Source organism: Patiria miniata, unplaced genomic scaffold (genome assembly GCF_015706575.1).
Source record: "Patiria miniata isolate m_02_andy unplaced genomic scaffold, ASM1570657v1 HiC_scaffold_1, whole genome shotgun sequence".
NCBI classification, from domain to species: Eukaryota; Metazoa; Echinodermata; class Asteroidea; order Valvatida; family Asterinidae; genus Patiria; species Patiria miniata.
Genome location: NW_024037047.1, coordinates 9,570,650 through 9,583,207, shown reverse-complemented (window position 1 = coordinate 9,583,207; position 12,558 = coordinate 9,570,650). Strand labels below are relative to the sequence as shown.

The 12,558-nt window shown below is 39.1% G+C and overlaps 2 protein-coding genes across 2 annotated transcripts; one reads left to right on the top strand and one right to left on the bottom strand.

The window, feature by feature from the left end:
- Positions 1–697: 697 nt before the first annotated feature.
- LOC119722632 (heat shock 70 kDa protein IV-like) lies at positions 698–3,513 on the bottom strand. The gene is made up of 2 exons (XM_038192847.1): positions 3,042–3,513; positions 698–2,614 (listed from the first exon to the last, which is right to left on the bottom strand). The coding sequence occupies exons 1-2, from the start codon at positions 3,227–3,229 to the stop codon at positions 886–888; spliced, it is 1,917 nt and encodes a 638-aa protein (XP_038048775.1). The 5' UTR covers positions 3,230–3,513; the 3' UTR covers positions 698–885.
- A 6,887-nt stretch (positions 3,514–10,400) lies between these two features.
- LOC119722638 (PHD finger-like domain-containing protein 5A) lies at positions 10,401–12,512 on the top strand. The gene is made up of 3 exons (XM_038192861.1): positions 10,401–10,507; positions 11,051–11,241; positions 11,666–12,512. The coding sequence occupies exons 1-3, from the start codon at positions 10,456–10,458 to the stop codon at positions 11,753–11,755; spliced, it is 333 nt and encodes a 110-aa protein (XP_038048789.1). The 5' UTR covers positions 10,401–10,455; the 3' UTR covers positions 11,756–12,512.
- The last annotated feature ends 46 nt before the right edge of the window (positions 12,513–12,558 follow it).

Here is a 12,558-nt window from a genome sequence, read left to right as displayed (position 1 = left end):
TTTTCGTTCTAAGTTATAAGTAAGACTGATACTTCAACCTTTTCATATAGTTTACCTTGCACTATTCCTTATTCTATTTGTTCATTCTTTCATTTAAAATTTAACCAAGATTCATCAACAGTACACCTTTACAAATACTTATTGCAAACATTTGTTGATGCAAGTACAGCACAAATGTAGGCACAACAGTGGTTTGAACACAAATCAACAATAACCTAGCTTTCTGTTAGTACGTGAAATTTAAAGGGCAATTCTGTTGATAATATGTCAAAGATTTTGGATGTTTACAATCTACATGCAGTACAGTACTTTAAACACTGTAGTTTTCTTTTAACAGACTAAAAATAAATACATTTGTGTGAATGTCAAAATTGCTTTTAATTCTAAATGCTACATCCCTCCATGTTTCACAGTGTTTACATGTCGGTGAAGGGCAAAACCTTATATTGATTTACATCACCCTAACGCAAAATTAAATCTTGTGAATGTTTCACACTTATAAAAAAAATTAGATTTGTCAAAACCATTTACTTTATGAAAATACATTCGCATATTAGCGCAGTTGTGACAGATTTTTGATAAGGCAAAAAAAAAATTTCTGCTTCCGATTGCATGGCATTTTAAAATTGGGTAGGTAATTTTGTTTTTGTAGGCGTTTTTTGTTGTTGATCATATGCAGGTGTCTGCGTTATTAGTATTTTTTTTTGGCCTTAGGATACACATCTCTAAACAACATAAATTAACTTGCTGCAATTATGAAGCATATTCCAACGATCAGATATTGAAGAATGGTTTTGCCAAAACAAGATCAACATTTGACATTGAATCTAAATTTAACAGCATCAGAAAATATGCTTAAAAACAAGCCTTGAAAATGTCTGGCATCTAATCCACCTCCTCCACAGTAGGTCCTTGTTGACAGCCTCCACCAGTACCCTGCTGGTTCTCTGGCTTCCCTGCGTTGTATAACTTAGCCATCACAGGTGAACACACCTTCTGAAGTTCCTCTAGTTTGTATTGATACTCCTGCTTATCAGCCAGATTGTTGTTATCTAGCCAAGCTAGAGTCTCCTTCAAAGAACTATCTGCTTTTTCCTTGTCCTCGACTGCTATCTTGCTCTGCAAAGCTTCTTCATTGAGGGTTGATTTCACACTGAAGATGTAGTTCTCCAAGTTGTTCCTTGAAGTGACGCGTTCTCTTTGAGCCTCATCTTCGGCCTTGTACGTCTCAGCATCTGACACCATCCTATCGATGTCTTCCTTGGACAAGCGGCCTTTGTCATTAGTGATGGTGATCTGGTTGCTCTTGCCAGTACTCTCATCTTTAGCTGAGACGTTGAGTATACCGTTAGCATCAATGTCTAAGGAGACTTCAATCTTGGGTACACCGCGAGGAGCTGGAGGGATGCCAGCTAGCTCAAAGATGCCCAGACGATTGTTGTCTTTTGTCATAGCTCTTTCTCCTTCATAGACTTGGATCGTAACTGCAGGCTGGTTGTCAGCATAGGTGGTGAATGTCTTGGATGTCTTGGTTGGGATGCGGCTGTTTCTCTCGATCAGTTTGCTCATGATACCCCCAGCAGTCTCAATGCCAAGTGAAAGAGGAGTAACATCCACAAGAAGAACATCTTTGACCTCTGCACTCTGGTCACCACTCAAGATAGCTGCCTGTACAGCAGCTCCATAAGCTACTGCCTCATCTGGATTGATGGATCTGTTCAAGTCTTTTCCATTGAGGTAATCTTGCAACAGCTTCTGAATCTTGGGGATTCGTGTGGAGCCTCCAACCAGCACAACCTCATCGATGCGATTCTTGTCAACTTTTGCATCCACCAATGCCCGCTCTACTGGGTTAAGGCACTGACGGAACAGATCAGCACATAGCTCCTCAAAGCGAGCTCGGGAGATGGATGTGTAGAAGTCAATCCCTTCAAAGAGAGAGTCCACTTCAATACTTGCTTGAGTGCTGCTTGAGAGAGTTCTCTTGGCTCTCTCAGCAGCTGTCCTCAGTCGACGGAGGGATCTTGGATTTGTGGTCAAGTCCTTCTTAAACTTCCTCTTGAATTCTCCAGCCAGGTGGTTGACAAGACGATTGTCAAAGTCCTCACCACCAAGATGAGTATCGCCGGCCGTGGAGAGAACCTCAAACAAGCCATCCTCAATAGCCAGGACAGACACATCAAAGGTGCCACCTCCTAGATCAAAAATCAGAACATGCTTCTCCCCTTGCAGTTTTTTGTCCAGTCCGTAGGCCAAGGCGGCAGCTGTGGGTTCATTGATGATCCTGAGAACATTGAGACCAGCAATCACTCCGGCATCTTTGGTAGCTTGTCTCTGGGAATCATTGAAGTATGCTGGTACAGTGATGACAGCATCTGTAACCTTATGCCCAAGATATGCCTCGGCTGTCTCCTTCATCTTAACCAGCACCATGGAGCTGATCTCTTCTGGAGGGAAGGTCTTAGCCTCATTCATGTACTCAGCTTGCAGCATGGGCATCCCTTGTTTGTTGATCACCTTGAAGGGCCAGTGTTTCATATCTGCTTGGACCGATGCATCATCAAACCGACGGCCAATCAGACGTTTAGCATCAAAGATTGTGTTCACTGGATTCCTGTAGCAAGACAAAAAAAGAAGACATTTCAGATTAATAATCGTCACCTAACAAAGGTCAAGTAACTTTGAAAATTGGTAGGAAACCACAGAGTTAAAGACCAAAGTTAAAAAAACAGGTAAAAGTTTCGCAAATTGTGAAACAAACAAATCAAACCATTATCCTTTATACATTTTAGTACCAAAATTTTTTTTTTCCAATGATCAAAAAATTCAATCTAAATTTTTCAAAATTTCATTCAGTGTACATCAAATATCAAATCTAAATTTTTCAAAATTTCTATTGTACATCACATATTCAATTTGTTTGAAAGTTTTAGTCAGACATTACATTTTGATTCAACACTTTTTCAAGTGGATGATCAGGGAATCTTTTGAATACATCCAGTAAATTCAGAAGAAAAATTAAAAACGAAATTGAAACTTACATAGCAACTTGGTTCTTGGCGGCATCTCCAATAAGTCTCTCCGTGTCGGTGAAGGCGACATAACTGGGTGTGGTACGATTGCCTTGTTCATTGGCAATGATCTCCACTTTGCCATTCTGGAAGACACCTACACAGGAATACGTCGTGCCTAAGTCGATGCCGATAGCTGGGGTTTTAGACGGTGCCATGGTCGATGGAAATAATGTGAGGCTAAGTTGTGGTGGTGATACGATGAGCGAGTGTGTAGCGTAAACAGGACGGGATTCCGGTCGTTCTCTCTGGTAAAGCTGCGGTAGGTTACTCGGTAGGATATCTCTGCTGTACTGCAGTATGAAGAACAATTTCCGATTTTGCTTGGTCTCGCCATTTCACCTGTTTTTTAAGCGATTTTCGAGTTTTCTCGAAATTTCTACTATCAGCGCGAAGTTCCAATTTTAGCTCATCATTACGCTGCAATCATCATAATGCCACAATGCATGCGTCATGTGTCGAGAAACTTCCAGGGATTTCCCCGAAACGAGTGCATAGCGCCCTCTATAGTTGAAATCTCTAAGAAAAAAGTTCTCGAACCTTCGAATTAATATTATCCGCGCTATAGTTTAGTTTTATTATTTTAAAACTGGAGGAAATTCCAAAGTCGTACAAAGAAATCTTTGAGACTGATTTCAAAAAGAAAAAATACAACTGTTGGAGGGAAAAGGGGCAATTTATTTCATTATACATGCATATTTTTAACCCTTAAAAGTGTTTGATATTTTGACAATTTTTTCACAGCCTCTGGCCCAGATTTCAGCCATGGAATGACAGATTATTCAAAGACATCAGCAACGTTTCTAGAACTGTCCTTTACAAAACAAAAGTGGGATGAATTCAAATTTAATACGAATAATGTTTTAAAAAGAATACTCTTGAATAGATTGTTATGTGCCAGCCCCCGCCCCCTCGATATTCCCACCGTGCTTTCTCCACAGGGATCGTGTCATATCCCCGGCGCGTATACGCGTATCATTCTTTGAAAATCTGCGAAATCGTATCCTCTTAAATAAATTCATCTGAAGTCGCATAAATAATTACATCAACATAAACATCGTAACACATTCTTTTTGTGCAAACTTAAAATTTAATGTGTTCCTTCTGCGACCGTTTTACAAAATTCAACACAACCTCATTATAATTAATTGGATTAATACTAATAGACAATCATATTTTAGACGCAAACTCAAAATTAGCACTTTTAGTTGTCTGTTACATTTGTGACCATATGTACCATAAGGTATTCCGGTATTTTGTTTCCAAATCGACATCAGGAAGATCATCTTTCATTGTTACCCTAGCAACGGGTCATTCCGTAAGTGATGGGACTGGGGAACACACGCGGTGTTTTTTTATGTCGTCGGGCCGTTGGCTGGCTGGATGGATACACAGTGCATATGCTGATTCGGGCATTGCACTGTACCGCGATGAAATCGGTAATTAAGCATATCGGTGGCACTGGCTGGCCTCCGTAATATAATCACCATGCAACCAAGCTCCAGGAAATGATGGAAGGTATAGATATTATACATGAGAGCATTTTTCATCAAGATAAAGCAAGTCTCAAGCGATGCATAGATGAAGCAAGTAATGTATAGAGAAATGGATGTTGAGCCGGATTCATTATAGCTTCAGCAAAAAATGCTTACTGTCCTGGGATTAATGTTTGAATGTTTTCGAAGACAGGGGAAACAAATAATACTGATCAAACAAAAACTCCAAATTTGAGATTAATAAGACAAAAATGCTTGTCGGCTATAATCATCGAAATTGTGTCCTTCACACACTGCTTGTCGTCTGCAAGCACTACGTACCGAGTCGTGGGGTAAATTAATCATTTCATTTTATAGCGATACAATTGGAATTGAATTGAATTGAATACATTTGTCACACACATTGGGCTGTATAAATATACAGTGAAATGCTCTGTGATTGTGCGTGCCTAAAAACATTAAAAAATACATCTAAACTGATCACACAAAAACACAATTGTGTGTGAATGTTTGAATGCAACTTTATATAAAGGGTTGAGAAAATGTCTGAAATTTATCATTGCAATCACCATACATGCGATCATTTTGGGGTCCAGCCACTGTGATTATCAAATTGATATTTAAAATAATAAATCGCGAAAATGTATTATGACTTCTTTTTTTTTTTTTTTAATATATACCATAAACTTATTAATTCACCCTGTATCGCATTGTTGAAGTTAGCGAGCGCAACGCCATGCCTAATCCTACAGATTGACAATTTTCTTGTTTTTGCTTTATGACATATGGAAACACACAGACAATGACTGAGAGATAGAGTCCAAAATCTCTGCCTTGCTCTGAGGATTCGTTAAGTGTGTGTCCAGCCGTCAAGTAGATGCCATGTAATTTTTGATTCATCTTACAACGTCGAACACACGTCTGTGTTTACATAGATCTTCAGCTGCACCATGTCCTCTTGTATGAGTGTACAGTCCTCTGGTTCCAGCTAAGAGGTGTTTTGATAAATATAAAAGGCCACAGTGAGTCATATCGAATATTGCAAGTATCTGTATACAACCTGCATCAGAACTGGCCCTCAAAGAGAAGAACATTTGTGTCGGCGTTCATTCCTGTTGTATGCCATTCAATCTGCGGTAAAGACGTGATTTTGTATGATAAGTATGTTTGCCTAAATGCTAAGTCCAGGACATGGTTAATATAGATTTGTTTGCGATATTCAATCAATAATAAGTGCCCAAATATATCGGATGACGAAATACATCCAAACCAATTTAAAAATAGGACAAGGCCTATGCAATAAACATGACAGAAAAATTAACACATATTTTGTGGGGAAACAAAATCCAAGACTCAGCCAAAGGTAGTATAAATATTATGATTAACAGTTTCGAACACCTAAAAACAAAATCTTTACGGCTCAGATTTGATGTCCAAAACATCCTCACTCTCATTATAAATTGGTGATGTAAAAAGTGAAATAACAAACGCCTACAATTAATTCAGGACTGACACTGAAATTAAACTCACCGTGCCGTAAAAATAGCTATTGAATAGGATAAATTTACATACATGAAAATAGTTAAGTTAAGTGAATCTCTTACATATTTATACATATTTGTAATACTGAAACAGTCGTCATATCATCCTCCGATTCTTTTTATAATAGACATTTTTGTATATTTCCCAACACAGTTGGTGAGATAATAAGATTCAAGGCCTTAATTACCAGTACCGTGTGGCCTCTTGACATTCATTTTTTGACGGTCAATTTTATCGGTGGCATTGAAAACCACGACACAATGTAATACAATAAAGTTTGCTATAAAACACGATAAAATCTCGCACGCGCTCGTTGGCTGAATTGTAATTTGATTACAAAGCGATCGAGATTTAATTGCGAGGTGCACGTCCCTGTGAGAAATGTGCATAATAGACCACAAATTCTTTGCTGCAAAATGTCATTGTATATTTCGGATGATATTCGTCAACCGGACTGTTCAAAGCTTGACAGCCTTGCTCGGTCATTAGGTAGATTGTATTTTTTTTCCTCATTTTTTTTAAATTAAAATAACTTAGCTTTTGTTCTTCTCAGATTTAAAGTAGCTTTCCATCTATCACTTGCGAATTGTCTAATTTGTTTTTAACATTTAACTTCCATGCTGGCAGTTAATGAAAATAGAACAAATTGAAAGATTCCTCACTATACTTTTAAGATTATGGGGGAATGTTCTTAAAGTATTTTCGTTTACGCGTTTTTGTGGGTTTTTTTCGGGGGGGGGGAGTAAACAATGCATTGGGGATGGCGGCCGCACCCCTTCTTTATCGATTCAGCAATGCCTGACTTATCTCAGTCAAAAGCCTCGTATTGTTGAATAATATTCCTGTATTATAATCGCCATAACACTCTTCATTAAAAGGATTATCATTTACCTATGGATATATTATATAACGGCAAGCTAATAGGCTTATCGGTTGATATTGATAAGTAAAGTCTCAACTTTCCTGAAATAAAAATAATTCCATCCTTATTTGCTATTCAAGAAAATATATATTAATGTTATGAGTGTATTTACATTTATATTAAGTGCATAATTTGATTAAAACATATCGTTCACACTGTTCATTGTTGCGAAGTTATTTTTTCTGGTCCCTGAGACTTTTGAAGGTGCGTTCGAACTCAGGGCTACAAGGGAAACATGGTGTTGGGATGACCATGAGTGGCTTGGCTGGCTTGAGTATAGAGACACCTGTGAGGGGTAGGGTCGCCTGCATGCCACGACTATCCTCAGCTTTCAAGCGAGCTGTGGCTGGGTGGACGGGCCGTCCCCTCTTGCCAGAAAACCGTACGTGTAGCCTGCCTCGTCGCGGGAGAAGAACCTTGCTGTCCTGGCTGATTTCCTCTCCTAGTACCTTGTATCTTGAGGATGGATGTTTCAATTGCAATGATTGGTTAGCACGGTGAGCAGCCCAGTTGTTAGTAAGCCACCGGTCATCCACGATTCGAGCTCCCCCGAAGGAAACTTTCTTGCCTTTGTTGTTTCCCTCAGAGCCGGTCACATCGTCGTCTTGACGCCCATGCTCTCCTGCTCGTCCTACCTCCTGCGTGTCTTGTAATGCTCCCCGCGGTTCCTTTGACTTGGATTGGTTCAGCTCTGCAGGTGTTCTAGATTCCTTCCCGTGGATCTGTTTGGGTATCGGAGGGAGTCTGTTTGATGTCACCATGAGTGGTGGCTCGGAGTGTTTGTAAACTTTCCCCTCATCTCCGATCCGACAGCGTCGCAGCCGGCAGATGACACCAGCATCGTCAACGTCCTCCCCACATTTGATCTGTAATGTACCAGTTGGGTGTCTGCGATATCTAGTCTCCTCAGACCCAGTCCCATCGACCAGATGACAGTCTTGACAGATCTGCTCCCTGTGTCTTACCGTGCGTCTCAAGGTTTGACCCGCCGTTTCTTCTAGTTGCCTCGTCGAAGATGCATGCAGGAGCCTCTGCGGTGTGCGGAATTTATAATTCTCGTACATGGAGCAAATCTTGACTAAATCTTCGCCCTTCATGCTGGGTTGTCAGTGTATCAGTGCTGCATATTATAAACTAAGGTGTCAAAGCAATTCATTGCGTGGTTTTAGCGAAGATATTATGCCTGTACTCAGGACATATACGTGCATCCTCCTCAGCCGACAAGTCAAGTATGTCGTCATCTCACGGTTGACTACAGTGACTTGATGAGCGATGTTGCTGTAAACTCCTACACGGCTGCACGTGTCTACGCGTCATCCTAGGACACTTGGCGCGCATATCTCGGTTGTCATTATCCATCGGTTCGTCCTCCCTGCCTCCTCTCCTCACTGATTTCGTCTTAATGATGCACATGTCTTCCGAGGGGGCCGCATTCCTGTCTCAAGATACATACAACGGAAACCTCATCCCACGCCTTATATCACTAATTACATCTCCCTGGGTGCTTACATATCCCAGCGCTATAGCATAATGAGTTCCCGTGGTATTATGCAAGACCGAATATGCATTTTGATCCGCTATCAACGATAGTGTTATAAAGCATAGAAAAGAAAAGCTAGGATTACAACACGATGGAAAAAATATGTGTCACGCAACGAATTAACTAAAGACGATACAGATAAAATAAAAACCAGCTGTGGTATAAACACTAAGATAATTATTTCCAACAAAACCTCCATAATAGGAGAGGACAAAATACAACATATTAAAATAAAAATTATATAAAAATAGGTCACAGCGAAATACCTGATAAAAAAAACATAAATATAGATATAATGTTAAACATTGTTTTACCAAAACATCTTTCAACCTTTTAATGTGATGAAACAGTATCTTCAACATCTACAGAACATCAGTAATGCAATTTTTGTTATAATCAGTGGCACGAGACTCCCGGTACGGCAAGATATTGAGTCGCGCATGTTATGGAACAGGAAAACCGTATTTTTTGTATATATCAACTCAATAGTCTAGTACGCGTACATTCGTCAAAAGGCGAAAAGCAAAACAAAATTGGAAGACAGAGAGACGATTTAAGAGTGAACAATTAATATTTGGCGCCAAATTAAATCGAGCAAAAAAACCTCAACTTATCCCGGTGCTCGGATGCTGTACTTATTGGCAATCAGAAACACTGGCCCAATGTTCACAATTTTCATACTTGATTTTTATTGCATATTTGATATGATTTATCAGCATCTCCACCAGGCTCTGAATATTGACGTCGGACACACAGAATTCTCTTTTAATAATGTTACTTTCCATGACGGTAGTAAATGAAGACTAGTGATGGTCAGACACGACCCAATCCTTTAATGCACCGTTTAGTATTCTTTCACACGTACAACATGCTTTTTTAATTACAATGATTGTGTTTTTTAGTGCGGGACAAATTCGAGCCCTGCTGCGGCCAGGCAATTATCCCCGCACTGCAGGCTGCCTTTCCGCCCCACCCAAACCCAACCTCATCTCTGTTGAGAACATATCTTGCATCGTGCTAATTAAATGCGAAGTTCTCTCATACCCTCCGCCATATATTCAAAGTTACATGCGATCGCAAAGCACTGAATGCAGTTACAAGATTTAAAATATTGTCCAAAGATTTACAATCAAATTTATAGAGTATTCTCCCCCCCCCCCCCATTTTTTGTTTGTTATGATTCATTTTCATTTGTTGTTACTGTGTTTAACTATTGTTATTTTTTGTTTTATTTATTATATATGTATTAAACATGTGTATTTGACTTAATTATTTCCCGTCATGTATCTTACTGCCAGTTACTGAAAAGCTGGAATCAATACAGAACGTATTTATAACTCATACAACGCACGCTCCGATCCAGGGGTCATCGTGACGTATATAATGACGTATATGCAAATATCAAGGCAAAACACGACAAACAAAATCACACATTGAATAGTACAGTCAGACAAACGCCGTTATCAACAAGATTTGTTCCAATCGTTAACAACGTGGCATTGAACACAGCAGATGAGACCTTCTTCAAAGCAATCAACCTGAAATGTGTGCTTCTTAATTACCGACAAAACAGCTCCTTAATTCAGTTAAAAATGCGAATACTTTCCCATTCAATCCCTAGCATTACATCTTATATCATTTCTATAATCTGTACAAATTTATGGTCACTGCCAGTGGCATTCTTAAAATTTTTATATATTACAATTTGAAGGTTGAATTTGAAAATGACTGAATAATTATTTGAAAAGAAAATGACAATGTTTCATAAAAGAGTACATGTAGGTTCATTCATTCATGCAATGTAAACTTATCATCATACCTCTACCGCGCCGATAGAGGGCGGTATACTTCAGCGTCTCGTTAACGTTTTCTGAAATTTTCAACATGGCGAAACATCATCCTGATTTGATTTTCTGCAGAAAGCAGGCTGGTGTGGGTAAGTTGCCGTGAATTATGAACTGATTATTATGTTCAATTAATAAACATACAGTTGTGTATAAATTGTGAACACAATTTAACAATAAATTGAAGAAACAGTGGACGAAATTTAGAATACGCAGTGTGTCCAGATTTCGGACATGTCGGACATGTGGGACCAGCATGACCAGTGGGGTTCGACAGCACTCGCCAAAGCCTTTTCCCAAATTCCACTGTGCGGGCGCACATCATATTGAACTACATCATTTTATATTTACTTTCGAGAGATAAACAAAGCATATAATGCACACAATACTGTGGTGAGTATTGGATACTAAAGACATGCATCTGGGACTTAGAAACATTTCCAATTTTGTCAAGGAACACTTGGAAAATTGACTTCACTCTCCATCGTGTCCATATTTAGTAGACATTGTACATGTACATAATAGTTTCTAAATGGAAGGTTGTCATTTCACATATTTTGAGGGATGCTCTTAATTTTCTGTTTACAGCAAGAAACTCACAACTGACAATTGATTTTTCCTGTTCTATGTGCTAGCCATTGGCCGTTTGTGTGAAAAAGATGACGGCAAGTGTGTCATCTGTGACTCTTATGTACGTCCCTGTACATTGGTACGCATATGTGATGAGTGTAACTATGGATCGTACCAAGGGCGCTGTGTGATTTGTGGGGGACCAGGCGTGTCTGATGCGTACTACTGCAAGGAGTGTACAATACAGGAAAAAGATGTGAGTATCTTCACCTTAATCATCCCTATCCTTCAGGACGAATTTTGCAGGATTGAACAAGGTAGAGCCCAGCTACTATTTCTTCACTTGACAATAGAGCCTGCAAGTTGACTCCTGGTGGCACACTTCCAGACCCCACGAATATGAACATTAGCCTGTACAAGTCTGAGTTTTTTAAATTTATTTTTAGAACATTGATTTCTTAAGAAAATGTCCCTTGAAAAAGGCCATTGTAAAATTTTTGCTAGCATCTCAATTTAAGGAAACTGAAAATTTTCACAACGTCAAAGAGAAACATTGTGCCAAAAATCTATAATGCATGCAGCTCTTTATACATCGTGAGTGGGAGCAATATCTTATAAGAACCCTGACCAATGAAACAAGGATAGCTGAACAAGTCAACATTTTCTTTATTCTTATACAGAGGGACGGCTGCCCAAAAATTGTCAACTTAGGCAGCTCCAAGACCGATCTGTTCTACGAAAGAAAGAAGTACGGCTTCAAGAAGAGATGATATCACTTACAGGGAGACAACCATTTGGACCAACTGAGGATGCCTGCCCAGATAGGAACAAAGTGACCGATTGATGAGCAGTGACCAGTTATGAATATCTGACCAGTTGAACCCAGTTGCTTTTTAGTAAATAATTCAAATAATGTCATGAAAAGATTGGACTGCATTGAGACTTCAAACAGTTGTAATGAAAGTCCAGGCTTACATGAGATCAGTTCAAGAGTTTTCTGGTCAGTTCACATTGTTTCAAGCTAGCATGGCATTCAATTTCCTTGCATCTTCACTTTGAGAAGTACATGTATGGTCTCGTCTCAAGCGACATATGTTGGTATTGTTCATTGTGTGTATTTGTCTTGACTTTCAAATAAGATCACTCCCCTTTAGACTTAAAAGCACTGATAAAATTCCTAAAGTCCTGTTCAATCGCATTAGATACATAAACAGTTAAAAATGTTTTGCTCTCTACCACTCTTAAAATCGAAAATTAGTTCTAAAGAGTTCACATGTTTCACTTCAGACTAGCGTGACAAAATAAAAGTGACACACAAGTACTGTAATGGAAAATCATTTTTTTTTATCTGCTGTACATATCAAGTTCACATAGGGTGAGGGAGGGGGTCGATACACATGTAGTGGTGTTGGTTTAGGGTATTTGTGTTAAGTTTTTTGTTTTTTGTGTGTGCATGTATGGATGTGTTAACACTGCACAGGTCTCAATTTTTGGCCAATAAAAAACCACAAATTTAAATTTTAACTGGCATAACTTGAGTGTGCATGATTGAGGCGTCAAATTTTAACAATCC